Consider the following 16391-nt stretch of genomic DNA (forward strand, 5'->3'; position numbering starts at 1 on the left):
CAGGGTGCGCTCAGTTCCATGAGTCTCGGACTTTCATGAGACACAAAAGTGCTTTAAACAGTCGATAAGAGTGTGGGAAAAGGTAAAACAGATAGAAGGTGGTTTAATATCAGTATGAGGGGGTTTATTAACGTTTAAATTACCGTAAATAATAAGATAAATAGTTTGTTGCTCTATTGTGGAATTCGTTAATCGCATGTGGTTCCTGGAACGCATTACCCACGGAATATGTTAACAAAAAGCCAGAAAGGGATCCTCAGTATGGTGGCCACTTGACACGAAGATTAACTTTTTTTAGTTAACTTTGGATGATTATATTATATTATATTATATTATATTATATTATATTATATTATATTATATTATATTATATTATATTATATTATATTATATTATATTATATTATATTATATTATATCCATCCATTTTCTTGTAGATGAGACAATCATATTTATCATATCCTAAAGGGCTCATATAATCAAACTTATATGAGGGTTCATTTCTGTTTTGTGGAATCACACAGCTCGTTCACCTCAGATCAAATCCTGCCACCAGACCAGCTGCTGACCAATCACAGTAGAATGTCATTCACATCATGAAATACACATAAGTACTAATTTTATACAAAATGTGTAAAAACTGATCAGTTTAGATGTGTCCGGTTGTTTTGCTCCTGCAGGCTTCACGTTGGAACAGAATTTCTAACAAAGGACATTTTATTACACTAAATAATGGAGAACAAAGCTACATTTTGTCGAGATCCCTTACAGAACTGATGCTTTACTTTAAACAAACACTCCTGTTTTTCATTAGAACAAGTATCCACACGGTTAACTGGCTCTCACATCAATCTGACTGCAACATTTCACTCAGATCGACCTTATCAGACATTAAGTAGGGTACTTTTCTTCCCGTCTCCCAGCTGTTCTGTGCTTTGGCAGAAGCTCAGAAATAGTCAGTGTTTAAATGAAATTATACCCAAAATTACTTTTAATATCTGGAAATTATGTTCTGTTTCTGAACCTTCTCCTTATTGTCTCTTTGTGATTATTTTGCACAAGTTTTTGGCTGCAGAAAACAAATCTGTGCTGGAAACTGAAGCACCGGTATCATTGAACTTTCTATAAGGACAAATCACCAATGCTGAAATTCAGAAATCCAGAAAAATTCTTGTCTTCTGATTTGAACTACATTTTCATTGGGTTTTTTGAAAACGTCAGTGCAGCACATAAGCACAGGATTATTCCACAAGTGGAGGCTTTTGCCCAGCAGGAATGGCCAAAGATTCCTCAGGAACGTCGCCAGAGGTTCATATCTGACTATGCATCATGTCTGCAGTGAGTTCTCGCTGCAAAATGACCTGTAAAGTGCCAGAGACATTTATCATGAGCTTAAATCAGTCTGATTGTCAACCAGTAAAATCAGCACTTTCTGTCATAATTGGGAAAACACTTGTCTTAACTATCTAAACTGTTCTAAACTATTTAAACTGTTCTCATTAGATCTGTTTACTGCAAACAGATTGACAGTTTCTTTTCGGGGTTGAATAGTTTTGCATTAATTATATGCAAACTTTAAATAAATCATTTTGAACTTCATGATATTCTGGTTCAGCTGTACGTTTGACAAATGTAGAATAAGTCAGAGACGGTTTTATATTCAAATACAAATATAACAGTTTTCCATGTGAAACTAGTGCTGGTATTTTCCATACACTCGTGAGTACTCAAAAACCCTTAAACAGGATGAGCCTCAAATACATGTTTCTCATCTCAGTCCAATAAATCAGTCACTCCTCACTAACCGAGCTCGTATCCAGTGGGGTAAATTCCTGCATTTGACCAAACTAGGGAAGAATACCTGTTACAGCAGAGGGGATTGCATGTGATTATCTTATTGACTTTTAAAACGGTTTGACCTTTACAGATTAACCTTTTAAACTGTCTGCATGGACATTCAAAATATTTTAGGATAAAGGACAAACTATTTACAGTCTACTTTCAGAGACACATTTTCTCATGCACAACTTCAGCCACGTTTTATAAAATGTATTTATTGAAATGTGGACCTTTAAGGTGCTTTTAGGTACAACGTTGGTGCTTTTGGTCCGAAAGTCTTTCACTTATAAATCTCCAGTTAAGCACCACCCCACAGTGAGGCAAAAAAACGCTGGACAAAGGCGCGTCTAAGGGCTCCACTCCCACGGTAGTGTAAAACGAGGTAAACAAGCCTGCGTCTCGTACTTGTTCTGTGGAGTCACTGTTTGCATGTAAGGATGCGTCATGCGCGCTTCATAGACTCGTGTAATGTCTAGTCACTACATTGCAGAGCTGCGTGTGTTGCAGTGAAGACAGGAGATGACTGCTGCCCCCCTCACTTCTCCACGGAGCCTCGGGAGCCTGGAGGGAGGACTGCGTGGGGACCCTGCGGCTCATGTCTTTTTCTCTGCGCTGATTTTGGAAGTGAAATTGCAAAAATGCCCTTAAATCACGCAAGACTCTGTCCGTTTATACAACTTGTTTATGTTTAAAACTCTTTCGTGAGTTGTAGTTACAAGTGATCTGAAGTCTGCTATGGAGAACTTCTTGAGTCAAAATGAGTCTGAGCACTGACAATGTCACACAGTTGGGGAAAAATGGTTCCGCGGACCTCGACAGGACTCTGGGTGAGTACGCACAGGGCAACTTCACCCACAGCTCCGGGGGGAACTACACGGAGCACAGCGAGGTTCACCTCACCCGTGCCATCCCACTGGGGTTGGTGCTGGGGGCTTTCATCGTGTTCGCCATTGCGGGCAACATCCTTGTCATCCTTTCCGTGGTGTGCAACAGGCACCTGCGCACCCCGACCAACTACTTCATCATCAACCTGGCCATCGCCGACCTGCTGCTGAGCACCACCGTGCTGCCGGTGTCCGCCACTCTGGAGATCCTGGACTACTGGGTGTTCGGGAGGATTTTCTGTGACATATGGGCGGCGGTGGATGTGCTGTGCTGCACCGCGTCCATCATGAGCCTGTGCGTAATATCCATCGACCGCTACATCGGAGTGAGCCACCCGCTGCAGTATCCGGGCATCGTGACGGAGAAGCGGGCTCTCCTCGCCATGCTCGGGGTTTGGGCGCTGTCGGTGGTCATCTCCATCGGACCTCTGTTCGGGTGGAAGCAGCCACCGTCCCCAGACGACACGGTGTGTCCCATCACGGAGGAGCCGTTTTACGCGCTCTTCTCCTCGCTCGGCTCATTCTATATTCCTCTCGTCGTTATCCTAGCCATGTACTGCCGGGTGTACATCGTCGCTAAGCGGACCACTAAGAATCTGGAAGCCGGCGTGATGCGAGAGAGGATGAACTCCAGCGAGTTGACCCTCAGGATCCACAAGGGGTCACACGTGCACGAGGATCCCGGCAGCTCCGGCGCAGGCAAGGGTCGCGCGCACCAGGCGAGGAGTTCACTAACAGTGAAACTCCTGAAATTCTCCCGGGAGAAGAAAGCGGCAAAAACTTTGGGAGTTGTGGTCGGCATGTTTACGCTTTGTTGGCTGCCCTTCTTTCTCGCCTTACCCATAGGTAGGTTGAACAGGTCTTCTGTTATATTATTAGAAATACATCTTATTCATAAATATAAGTTGTTAACAAGGTCACAACCCACACCAAATTTAAAAAAAAAAAAAGGGTCTTCATGCAGTCGAGGACACTTACAGAGAAGATGGTAAAGTCATTAAAATGCCTTCGGAAAGTTTTAGATGAGGCGTCCAAATGCTGCTACAGACACAAGGAAATATTTGGCACTGCCAGCAAATCTGTTAATGGTCACTGATATACTGCAGACGCCATTCTGAACTGTAGGAATTTGATATAACACCAGACGTATTGCTATATTTAATATTTATGGCCCCTTCAGTAGATCAGTATTATTATATGTCTGTCTGTATGTGATTACATGAGCAGCATCCACTTAGTGATTCCTTTAAAAGCAAATCAGCTGTGAAATGTTCCAATTCGGCACTTTTCACTGTGCATCAGCCAAGCATTGGCATCTGTATTCAGAATCCACAGAAAATGTTCAAAGAGACTAGGGAGGATTTGATCTCAAGCTTTTCCAAACATGATTAGCGTTATATCGCATTATCCCCAGAGTCACTCTTTTGGTGCACAAACACAAGCCTTGGGCAAGCAAGAGCAGACCAGATGGCCCGTCTGCTCTGGTCAGTGAATTCAGAAGCCTGTGTGACTCCCTGATGCCACTGTGATCGGCCAGCTGCCAGTACCTAACTTGTTAAAAAGAAAAACTCCGGATTAAACGAAATAATGTCCTCTGTTTCAAAATCCTCATGCCAGGGGCTGTTGTGTGGTGAGGAGGTTAAGAAAACATCAGCGTAGTGTGAACTGTGATCGTGGGTTCTGCATTTTAGATGATCACGTTGCAGTTGTCTGCCAGGGCATTGATCCCTTCTGTCACTGTGTCTTGCGGTTACATCAACACGCTCGTCTGTCAGCATGTGGCTGTGTGTTTCTGCACGTTCTGTGGTGGGATGTGTTTCCAGTTCTGACTTCAAGCTACACCTCATCATATTCTCATATGGACACATTCATTACTACCTGGGGCTCAGTTATAGTGAGCATTATGTTTCCCGGAGGCATTTTTTGATACCAAAAGCAGGCAATAAATGTTTTTTTTCTTTTTCTTTTTTAAAAAAGCTCTGACTTCCAGATCTGAAAGATTCTGGAAAGGAGATAAAAGGGGGATTTGAAGGTTTAGGAGGGGCCTGTTTATGTAACACTAATCGACTAACCACTAAGAAACCCCACAGGGCACATTTCTCTGTATCATGTGGTGTAGCATACTGATACAGATGGGTCATACAGTATCGCAAAATGGTGCAAAAATGTGAACATGCTATAATTTCACATAATTATTACCATTTTAGCTACTGTCAGTCTACTAAAAGCATTCACATTAGTGAATGCATTTCACATTAGCATTCACATTAGTCCTTTGAAATTTTTGCTAATTTTGATGCGGATTCTTCATCCAAATGTGGATTTTATTTGGGCTCAGAAATGTATGTTTGCTCTGCAAAATATAAGAGATAAAATATAAAAACATAACAGATTTTTTTCATCGCAAGAATTGAAATTCTTTTAATTAATTAAACTTAGTGAAATGATCTGTCCATGCAGCAAGATAATTCTACTTGTTGAGTAATCTTAGAATTATATGGTTCTGCTATAGAAGCAGGTAAGAAGATATATTAATAATAATAATTATTATTATAATTATAATAATAATAATAATAATAATAATAATAATAATAATAATAATAATAATAATAATAATAATAATAACTTTTAAAACAAGATAAGTAACCCCATGTTTCCAGACTTTAACTGTGACTGGAGGAGCTGCTCCTTGGTGAACCTCCACCCACAGAGTTAGATTTTCTGTCTCACACTTGTAATTACACTGCTCCCCTCTTTGCACACTGTCACCGATATGTAACATGTGGGGGTTGCTCGCTGACACACTGAAGGCAATGGATGACATGAGTGTTTTATTTGTGTGAGTGTGGGTGTGAAGGGGGGGGGGTGCTCTTCTATCACAACTGATAGGAGCTAAAAACCTGTGAAGCCAACAATAGTCCCTAAAGTCTCCGTCTGAGGACTCACGCAGCTCAGAGGAAAGCGTGAACTCTGTCCTGCTGAAACGATCTGATCCGTCTTTTTCTGCAAAAAAACTTGTTTTTGTTTCTGTACATAAATGGCAAACGTGCAGCTATGAGTCTAATTTAAGTCATCTCTTTTCAGTGTGTCCTTTTTTGCCTTTCATTTGAAGCAAAGTAAAGTACACATACCTCAAGACTGTAAACATTGTATCAACTTTTTTAAGTTAGTGTCCCTCCAGATGAACGTCCTCAGACAGAAAGCAGCCCAAATTTCACACACACTGACTGACCTTCGGCCCACAGTGTGTTTGTCAGTAACCATGATGATTTTAAACTCAAAAGTATTTTATAACTTATGAAAAAAAGATTATAATAGATCAGTTATGCTGAAAAATATAAAAGCAATGTAGAAATTGGCCAAAAAAAGGCATTTCAGGGACTCTTAATGAATTTCGATAGCATTTCTACAAAAACTTAAAGTAGTAGCAAAGTGATCTCTAATGCAGTAAATATAAGTGAGATTTAGGCAGTGGTGTTCCAGGTCTTACAGACCTGATGGACTTGTCCACCATAGTGGACAAGTCCATCCCCAAAACGTTTTATGAAAAACAAATGCAAAAGCAATAGATTAACTGACCATTCATACAATTTACATACATAAAAGGAATAGTCACTTGTACAAATTATGTAACATAAACACAGCCAAATCTTAATTAATGATTGCTTTACTTCACAATATATTGAACAATAATTTGTTTAATGAAATGTCAAGAAATGGTACCAAAAAAATAGAGCCAGTTGTTATGTCTTCAAACTCAAAAATAGTCCGTTTGCTATGATTTAAGACAAGAAAACACAGAAAATGCTCACCTTTTAGCAGATGAAAACCAGTGAATGTTTGTCAATGTTGTTAGGAAAATAAATCATTTATTGACTATTAACTATTGACAATTAATTCCTGTATATTCGATGAATCAGTTGCTCAACTAATCCCCAGTTGAGCTAAACCAAAACAAGGGAACATTAACATAGAACCCAGCAGGAAGGTTTTGTCAGACAGTGTGCGTATATGAGAAACTAAAACAGAAATTGATTGACTTTATGTCTTCCAGGAAGAGAAATGTTCAGGCGGTACTTGTTGTTTCAACCGCACACGTCGTCCTTTGGTTGTTTAACACCCAGCACAGACACTAATGTCCTGTGAAGGCCTCACAAATATAGCAACTGTTACAAGAAGCGCTCTTATGTGAGAAAAAACAACACTTTAGGGGTGTTAACAACCCATTGTTACCATATATGTGTGTTTTTGGAGGTATTTTACATTTATCTGTGGATCTCAGGCATTGCTCTTCAGCCTCCGCGGTTCATAGGGTAATTAAAAACATTTTGACGGAGAGAAATAATGAGGGCACTAATTGACACATTGACGAAGCAAAAGGGTGGTGGCAGGGCCGAGCAGGAGGCCACAGGATGATGGCGGTAAAAGCGCCAACCCAATTTTCCAGAAATAACCTTGTGCTATGGTTTCATTGAAAGCAATCTGCAAGGGCAATAACCATTCTGTCCTTTTGGATTAAGACACACTAATCAAATTCATGGGTGTGTTATGAAAGCGGATGTGTGAGGTTTTTGTGGTGCATGTGTGCTCGACGTGGGACAGAGTTGGCATTGCTGATTCCACTTAATGAGAATAACAGGATATCTGCTTTTTTTGTTTTAGTTGTTCCTGTGTTTCATAGTGAGATGTAAGTATGTGAGTCTGTCTTCAGGAAGGAGGTGCAAACATTTCTTTTCACAGAAGGGGTGACACCAACAACAACCCTCCCACAGTTTATCTATAAACCATTGTCTTGCATCCAAGCCCTCACATCCTGTAATGTTTGTACTGTAGCCTTTTGGTATAAGCAAAGAATAGATGCACACAAAAAAAACATAGACACACAACTATTTACCAGATTTCTTTCTGTATTTGCAAAAGTTTAGTCACAAACCTGAGCAGAGAGGAAACGGAACAGCTTCCCATCAGCCGGGCCCTTGTGGGGCGTCCCAGTGATTCAGGGCCAGGAGGAGCTTTTATCAAGGTCCTTTCACATGACAGCGTTACAGCCTTCCATAGTCTTTTTCTGAAACATCTCCACTGTAACCCAAAATATACAAGTGCAAGACAGCTATAAGCTGGACTTCAGTTTACATCTGACTCACAAGTAAGGCTACAGCTGAACATTATTTATCCACTGCACCCAAAGCCATGTGTTTATCAGTATACAACAGAAAAAGTTAGAATTTAACAGAGAGGGAGAAGTTGTCACGTCTGAATCTGTCATGTCAGAGCATTAAAGATGATATATATACATTGTCATGTGTTGTCCTCATCAGTGGGAGCGTGTGCTGTTCAGTCAGCTTTAGGTAATTGTAAATTTACCTCAGTTTGCTTGTCTGCAGCAGAGACAATGAGAAAGTTTCCCCTGGAGGTGAAGCAAACATCTTCCCCGCTTGTAAACCATTTGTTGGTGAGATTAGTTTAGAAAAGACAGAGATGGGCGGATATGATAGAACGAGCAAGTTTTAATTCAAGTCTATTAAACTTAGTATCCCCAAGTCACAGGCATAACTCACACGGTTATGTAACACATTTAAGTGGCTGTCCAGAAGCGAAAATAGCATGTGAAAACAGCAGCCACTGGGACGAGACCCATTCATCTACAGTACAGTAGGCCAAGACACATTAAGCAGCCTCCTGCAGTTCACAGCTGGACGCACACACACACACACACACACACACACACACATGCAAACTACTCATAGTGCTGCCAGAATGCTAGTTGAACATGACTTTAGTATATTTCTGAGTATTTAGTTGTATCCAACAAAACATGTGTCCTCGTCTGTTCAATATACTGTATGTAATGATCGCAGCTTCACTTATGATAATTGTTAGAGCTGCAGAAGCTGGTATTGACTGAGCAGAGCGCTGAGGTGTGTGTCTGTCTCTTTGTAATATGTCGTCAGAGGTAATTTCACAGTTGAACGCCTGAGATTATGGCACATCCTCAGCCTCTCCAGGAATGTGATATCAATTTAACAATGTGGGCCGCTAGGAAGAAACAGAGTTTTATTCTCATCCGCCCACACACTCACACCAATCCTTTCTTTCATGCTAATCTCACACTTTCTTATTAACCCCCCTCACTCGCCCCCACCACTTCCTTTACTGCTAACATATCTGTATTTATTTAAGCTTGGCCACAGGAAGACAATTGGAGACACACATTAATATGCATAATCAACCTGCTGTTTAATCGTTCCCTCCACCACAGAGTCAGGGGTAGTCACCCATGTTTATTTGTTGGTCTGTTTGTTTATTTATTTGTCGGTCTGTTTGTTTGTTTGGTTGGTTGGTTGGTTGGTTGGTTCATTGGTTGGTTGTGTGTTTGAGAAGGATATCTCTTTTGTGTAGGGTTGGAGGATGATACAAAGAAATGTTCACTAAAACTTGAGTCAGATCTGGGAACAAATGCAAATTTTGAATGTCCTTCAAGCCTTCTGTATACGTCATGAAGAGATTATAACAGTAACCAATCAAAATAAAGAAAACACATGGACAAGTGATGATGTCTCACCACTGCATCCAGACAGACCACCATCAATATGTGGTTTAGATAAAGTCGATTTGATCTTAGAAATGGATTTTAGGTATCTGTGAACTCTAAGATGGAAAATCATTTCATAAATTCATGATGATAGGAAATGTTTCCAAATGCTGCAAGTATGTTTACAGTGAAGGTGATGTCATTTGTCCTGAAGCAGTGTAAAGCAATCATCGTGGTGACATCGTCATAGTGACATCATCATAGTGACATCATCAAGTGCATCTCTGCTCAGGAAACAGTGACACAGTAACTGATGTTTTCCTCAGGGACATACCAAATGTATTGTGGACACTCACGGCTATTTCTACTTTCTGAGGCCCAACTGGCGATGAATATTTCCGAAAGAGATGTTACGTGATTACTGTAACGTTTTACTGTTTATACTTACAGGTTTTAGTAATACTGGTGCAAGCAGAGTACTTTCAAGTTTGTATTGTTTATTCCATTATTACTATTTCCTCTAAGGAAAGGTCAGCGTCACACCGGGCAACATTTGGCCCATATGCAGGTTTCACAATGTGAAGATTAGTTGTGGTAGGATAACCTCTATAACCCTGAACAGAAAAAGGTGCTATTTCAACCAAATATCTACCCTTTTTTTCCATGTTAAAGTCTCTCCCACAGTGTGCTCACCCTAACTCAGGGTCACCCCTCTCTCTGGAGTCTCATGAAAGTCGTCCAGATGAACTGTAACAGCGTTATAGCATCAGTTTTTGAAAGAAGCACAAGCTCTTTCTTCAATGATAAATAACATGGCCTCTCTGGTCATTCAATAACTCCCATCACATCCTGTCTTCCCACAGGCACACTCTGAGGCTTTATACTGGGTCACTCTGAATCAATGCTGCCACCTAGCGGAAAATGTAAGGCCTGCATTCACAAAGAGGAATGATAATGAATCTTATATACAGTACGTACTACGTAGGTCTGGACAGGGGATAGTAAAAAAGTGAAGAAACATAAACGCTTAACAGAAATAATTTAAGATATTTAAAAAAAATTGTAGCATCAGCCACACTGAAATTGAGCTCAGATAAAATTAGATAGTAGAGCTTTCCCTGAGATTACTCGCTGGTTTTGCAGCCCAAACCCTAAAATTTTTACAGTGAAATATTCTGCAGGAAAGTCTTTTTACATATTGAGTCTACAAATATTTACATATCAATTCAAAGATTCATCCATCGCTGTTGTGTTTAAACATGAATGCACAGATTTCACCTGTTAAAATAAATCAGACGTCTGACAATAACAGCATTAATTACTTTTTCACCATCGATCACTTTCAGTTCCTATTTTTTCGTATCCCTTGCAGTCACAACAGGGTAGTGAACAGTGGTTCGTTTCCTAGCCATCCCTGGTTTTAAGATTTCTGTGTGACACAAACATGAAAAATGAGAAGTTGGATATAGTGATGAGCTGAGCCAGAGAGGAGCAGGAGGGGCTGTTTGAAGTCTCTGGAAGACATAACTTCACAGAAGCCATGAGTTCTCATCTTTCTCAGATTTGGTGTTGATTAAATAAACATGATTCGTACGAGTTTGATTCAAGCTGCTGGAGGTTTATTTCTAAATTCTGGACAGTCGTATCAGTTGTACAGGTGTGTATCCTGATTGTTAGACCAAGTTTATCGCTCCATGATGATGTTAGGTTCATACACAACACACAGAACTGATTTGATTGTCTAAATCACACGTGTCAAACTCAAGACCAGTTGGCCAAATGTGGCCCGCCACATCATTGTATGTGGCCTGCGAGGGCATTAAAGGTCAGAGTGTCTCAAAACTGAACTGTACAGCTCTGTGATGATAATTATTTAAATTGAAATAAAGTAAACTGTTAAAACTTTGACAAGACTCATGTTTACATAGGATCCCATTGCTCACACAAAGCTTTCATAAATTGTTTCTGGAAAAAGTTCTGAAAGCCTTCAGGATGTTCATTCTGTACAAGACACCTAGCCATAAGTTACTCATGTCATTATTTCCTTTTTCTCTCTTTATTTTCCTGGTTCCAGGGTCTTTTAATGTGAACTTGCGCCCACCTGATACCCTCTTCAAGGTCATCTTCTGGTTGGGCTATTTCAACAGCTGCCTGAACCCCATCATCTACCCCTGCTACAGCCGTGAGTTCAAGGTGGCCTTCATTCGCATCCTGAGATGCCAATGTCACCAGCGTAAGCGTCCTGGTTGGAGGGCGTACAATTACCGTTCCTCTAATTTCAGCTCTTCTGGACACTCACGCAAAAGCTCAGGCGATCACAACTCCAGCTGCTTGAATGGCAGCCAGCGCACCCTGCCGTCCTCGGCCAGCCCGAGCCCCAGCTACCTGACCAAAGGTCTGCCACCTTGTCCAGAAGGGGAAACACTATACATCTGGGGGCCTACCACTCCGAGCCCCACAACACCCAACCTGCTGCCTGGCAGCCCCACAGACTGCCAGCAAGGAGCTGTAAGAGAAGAGTTAAGAGGAGGAAAACCAGCCGAGGAGACAGCTGGTGGCATTTTCTACTTCTCCTTTGGGAAGAATCGAGATAACACAGCAATCAACAAAGACAACGTTGTCCCTGACGACAGGGTGTGACCTCTGACCTTTCTGATACACGTTCTCTCGCACAAGGATTAACAGAATATGGATCTAGAGTTTGACAGATTTGCTTCATTTGCCGTACATGGTCCCATAATTATTCATCAGTGGATTGTCATAGTCCTTCATGGTCGATGTGAGGTGAACACACACGTGTGTTTGTCTGTGTTGCTGTACCTGTGGTTAGCATAGGCAGGAAGACGTCTTTCGGTGGACATAAGGAGGATAAAATGATCACTGCCTTCTTTTGAGCACCTGTGTATTGTGTTTGATTAAACAGAACTTAATTTATAGGAAAAAAGACACTTTTTCAGAAAAGAACTCTACTCAAAAGTGATTTTGTTAAAAATCCATGTCTAAGGTGTTTTTAATTTATATATCAAAGTTATATCATTTGACATTTTTTTAAAACATGCAACAATTCACCCATGAGGAAGCATTTAGTGATGATGACAATGAAAAAAAAAACATCCTTGAGCACACCCCCCACCCCCACCTCTAGATGGGCGGCCCCTTGCCTGGACTGGTTGGATTGAGACATTCTGCCCTGTACAAACAGCACAGGACATCTGACTCATATACAGTGTGATAAGACAAATGGTTATGATGTTGTTGCAGTCACTTGGTATCTTTGTGGTATGCTGTGGAAATAAAATATAACCTGGTTTATCTTCTGTGTGCATAGTTATTAGATATCATCTTATTTGTATGTTTGATGTGCAAAAAGTACCAATGATCTGTGAATAAACATCGAACACTGCTCAAACGCTGCTTCGCTGCAAACTTTGTTTCACTCAACAAGAGCTACCATAGTACGTTTGCAGCCATGTTGGCTGTGAGTTCATGGGGAGCAGGTGTGTGATGTTCTTATGTTGGAGATCATTTAAAGAGGATTATTTGGTATTTTACTGATCATAATCAATTACTTGTTGAAAGCCTCTTGTTGATTTTGTTACTCTGGATCGAACATTTTACATTTCTTGAAATGACGCACTTCCTGTATTCTGTTGTTTTGTCTCATCTCTTTGTTTTAGTTACAGATAATCATCAAATTAGTCAAACACATTAACAGACAAAAACTCTCTAAATCCCTCGAGTGTACATTCAATCAGAAAAGGCAGTATTATCAAAAATGTGACCCCCGCCCAACATAATTGTTTTCAACGTTAGAATAAAAGCAATGATAAGTGCAGCTTTCATCAAATGTGCTAATTTAATTCAGCGTAATAACATTAAAAACATTAATCATGTCAGTCACCTGATATTGCCTGATTTACAAATCGCATCTGCAGTAGAGATGAGATTGGATTTCATTCTATCGGAACTCAAAGACCTTATCACTATGTGATTAATGTTTGAAATAAGTTTCATCTGTGCACTAATTTTCTCGATTTATTATGGTGTCAAAATATAATACTGTCTTATCATGTGAAAATGAAGAAAGGACTTCTCAGGATAATGATGCTGGCTCACCAGAGCTAACATGTGGTCCAAATGGAAACACCAGTTCAGTAGAAACTGAACTGGTGTCTGCAGAGGTGAGTTTATATCCTGCTCCTTCCTCTCAGTGTCACAAGGGGACACACAAGCCTTGTCCACACTGGGATCATTCACTTTGAAGATAATGTCTCCCTCCTGTTATTCAAGATGCCATCATTTGAAAGGAGATCCAGCTGATAGATATCCACCCTATCCACAGGTTTAAACCTCACCCTGGAAGGCTCTTCACCCGCAGGCAGGAAGTGAAAAAAGATGACTAATGCGATTATGTGATTAAGGTGGTTCACAGAACACAGACTTTAGAAAACGTTGACTAATAATGTGGTTAACCAATAGATAAAATCACTATTTTCAATAGTACAATAGGATATTTTTGGATTGAAAAGCAACATAAATCATCATTTTTCTCAATCAGATTATATATAATCAAATTAAAAAACTCTAATACAAAAAAAGTAATCAGGTGTAGGGCCTTTGTTCAACAAATAGTTTGAAACAAATACTTGGAAAAAATCAGATCCTGAGCAAATACAGATGAAAAAAAACTCTGTGGTGGTTAACTCTACTGTTAGTGGACATATTTGACTGACCTGCTAGACTCAAGCAGATATGAGGCAAAAATACATTTGTGATCGGCTCACTTATCCATAACTTCACACTCCCTGCTTTTCCATTCTAAAACTTGTTGCTTTTAACCTGAACCAGTGCCGACTCAAGTAACACATGAGTCCATTGAACAGCCTCTGTGCTGTTCCCACTGGAGTCACAAGAGGACACGAGTAATATTATACCCGAAGAACTGCATATACCTGATACAAGTCTGAGGATGTATCATGTATTTACAGTATTTAGGGATGTATCATGTATATACAGTATTTAGAGCAGTACTGCTGCCTCACACCAAGAAGGTCCTGGCTTCAATCCACTGTCCTGGGAGGAGTTTGCATGTTCTCCCTGTGTTTCTGAGGGTACCTTTGCCCAGGCTTTGTATGTGATGTAAAATCCTGGATATTCATATACTTTATGTTCTCTATAGCATTGCTGTCCTGTGTTTTGGACAGAGTGGGAACCAAGTACAGAACATGGATCACAAAGGCGGCACAAATAGCTGAATAAAGATGTCAGACGAAGCCAAAAATATCAACATAAGAATCTGTGTTGACTGGAGTGGCAGTTGCATATCTTCATAGTGGACGACAGCTCAGAGTGAACAGTCAGATCTCCAGGAGCAGAATGAATCAACCTGTGGCACAAAAGCAAGAAGTCAGGATCAGGTGGAGGAAGAGATTTTACAAAAAATCACAAACACGGCATACAGGAGTAACACTTGGTGTAATTCGACAAATAGTGGATGAAGATCTGTCGTTGTGAAATTTTTTAGTCAGTACATGAAGGTGAAATAACTGAAGACAGGCATGCAGGGCATCACAATGTCAACATTTTACAACACTCTACATGCTCAGACTCGCAAAGCACATGAAAAATCTGACTCTGACAGGAGCTGGGAAATTTTAGGATTTTTTACCTTTAAGATCCGACATTATACCACTGAGTAAAATGATAAACCGTTTTGAAATATAATAGCTGACATTTTTTAGTCACATGTGGGTCTAACACTCGGTGGGTTTTTCGTGAGAGTGAAGGAAGCAGCAGGTCTGGGCACAGATTCAAAACTAAAAAGGAGGACACTGTACCACAGACCACTCCTTTTTTAATGTGTCTTGTAAACTGGTTGCTCAGCTCTCCTCTTCTCTTTCACTATCATGGCATTCACTGGGAAATATGAGCTGGAAAGTCAAGACAAGTATGAGGAATTCCTAAAAGAAATCGGTAACCATATTTTCTTATTGTTTCTTAACATTTATATGGATTAATGGGAGTCATTGTTTATTTAAACTTCTTCAAATCTCTGTCATAGAGCTTCTCCATGCCAAGACAGACCACAAAGTGATAACAGAGGTGGTTCAGGATGGAAATGACTTCACCTGGACCCAAACCATTCCTAACTGGACCTGGTCCAACAAGTTCACCATTGGTCAGGATTGTGAACTCAAGACATTGAAGGGTTTAGAGTTCAAGGTGAGTTAAAAACACGGACTGGTGAAAATTATTTGAAAAGAAATCTTCCACATATTTGCTGAGTTTCATCAGACCTTTCTTCCTGAACTTTAGGCTCCTGTCACCATGGAAAATGGCAAAATTTCCATACAGTTTCCTCAGTATATGTTCACAGCAGAGATCATCGATGGTAAGCTAGTGATGGTAAGAGAGTTAACCATTTGTCATGCGCACAAAGAACAAAATGAATATCAGGGTTAATTTTTAGTAACCTGAATTAAACTTGTATTTCTTTTATTTTCATCCTGTATCATCTTAATCTTTTGCTCATCATTTCTTCTAGAATTGTACAACTCCAGGAGAGAATGGCGTGACTTTCACGAGAGTCAGCAAGAGGATCTGAAAATGCAAGACACGGTCCAGCTGAGGAGAGGCTGAGCCATGAAACTGTGAGACCTCAATCCATGAGACCACGAGTGCGTGTTAGAGAGGCTGCCGGACGAAACCATCAGGAATTACAGAAGCAAAGAAAAGACAACCAGCTGGAACATCTCTCAGCTTAATAGAATTGCAATTTTTCTTATTCTACAAGTTCTGTTTTACAAAAAATGGAAACTATGTGAAACTCTGACTGAAATAAAATTTCTCTGAACAACTTATCCCAATAAATAGAGAAAAAAATAATGGTTGGTTGATTCATTTTTTTGTTAAGGATAGTTAGATGTTACAGTAATTTTGTTTAAATGTACAAATGTGTGTGTGTGTGTGTGTGTGTGTGTGTGTGTGTGTGTGTGTGTGTGTGTGTGTGTGTGTGTGTGTGTGTGTGTGTGTGTGTGTGTGTGTGTGTGTGTGTGTGTGTGTGTGTGTGTGTGTGTGTGTGTGTGTGTTTGTGTGTGTGTGCGTGCGCGCGTGCATGCGTGCGTGTGTGTGTGTATA

The 16391-nt window shown here is 40.3% G+C and overlaps 2 protein-coding genes across 5 annotated transcripts; both read left to right on the forward strand.

Moving 5' to 3' along the window:
* Positions 1–2106: 2106 nt before the first annotated feature.
* LOC137602610 (alpha-1B adrenergic receptor-like) lies at positions 2107–12652 on the forward strand. Of its 3 annotated transcripts, none has more exons than XM_068325485.1 (3): positions 2107–3568; positions 11329–11436; positions 11537–11737. In XM_068325485.1, exons 1-3 carry the CDS (start codon positions 2596–2598, stop codon positions 11587–11589), a joined length of 1134 nt encoding a protein of 377 aa, XP_068181586.1. In that variant the 5' UTR covers positions 2107–2595; the 3' UTR covers positions 11590–11737. The 3 variants fall into 3 exon arrangements, with proteins under 3 accessions (XP_068181586.1, XP_068181585.1, XP_068181584.1); XM_068325484.1 differs by having other exon boundaries at positions 2114–3568; positions 11329–11447; positions 11537–12652; XM_068325483.1 differs by having other exon boundaries at positions 2120–3568; positions 11329–12652.
* Positions 12653–15071: 2419 nt separating this feature from the next.
* LOC137602968 (gastrotropin-like) lies at positions 15072–16122 on the forward strand. 2 transcript variants are annotated; one of them, XM_068326113.1, is made up of 4 exons: positions 15072–15227; positions 15316–15476; positions 15570–15659; positions 15799–16122. In XM_068326113.1, exons 1-4 carry the CDS (start codon positions 15161–15163, stop codon positions 15856–15858), a joined length of 378 nt encoding a protein of 125 aa, XP_068182214.1. In that variant the 5' UTR covers positions 15072–15160; the 3' UTR covers positions 15859–16122. The 2 variants fall into 2 exon arrangements, with proteins under 2 accessions (XP_068182214.1, XP_068182213.1); XM_068326112.1 differs by having other exon boundaries at positions 15570–15645.
* Positions 16123–16391: the final 269 nt, after the last annotated feature.

This window comes from Antennarius striatus, chromosome 10, assembly GCF_040054535.1.
Source record: "Antennarius striatus isolate MH-2024 chromosome 10, ASM4005453v1, whole genome shotgun sequence".
Lineage (NCBI taxonomy): Eukaryota > Metazoa > Chordata > Actinopteri > Lophiiformes > Antennariidae > Antennarius > Antennarius striatus.

What these genes read in the sequence shown, in the direction of transcription:
- LOC137602968 (XM_068326112.1), top strand. Translation starts at nt 15,161, where the DNA reads ATGGCATTCACTGGGAAATATGAGCTGGAAAGTCAAGACAAGTATGAG. An exon ending in TGAAGGGTTTAGAGTTCAAG is followed by an intron (nt 15,477 to 15,569) that starts GTGAGTTAAAAA and finishes CCTGAACTTTAG; the next exon opens with GCTCCTGTCACCATGGAAAA. An exon ending in CACAGCAGAGATCATCGATG is followed by an intron (nt 15,646 to 15,798) that starts GTAAGCTAGTGA and finishes CATTTCTTCTAG; the next exon opens with AATTGTACAACTCCAGGAGA.
- LOC137602610 (XM_068325483.1), top strand. Translation starts at nt 2,596, where the DNA reads ATGAGTCTGAGCACTGACAATGTCACACAGTTGGGGAAAAATGGTTCC. An exon ending in CTTTCTCGCCTTACCCATAG is followed by an intron (nt 3,569 to 11,328) that starts GTAGGTTGAACA and finishes TCCTGGTTCCAG; the next exon opens with GGTCTTTTAATGTGAACTTG.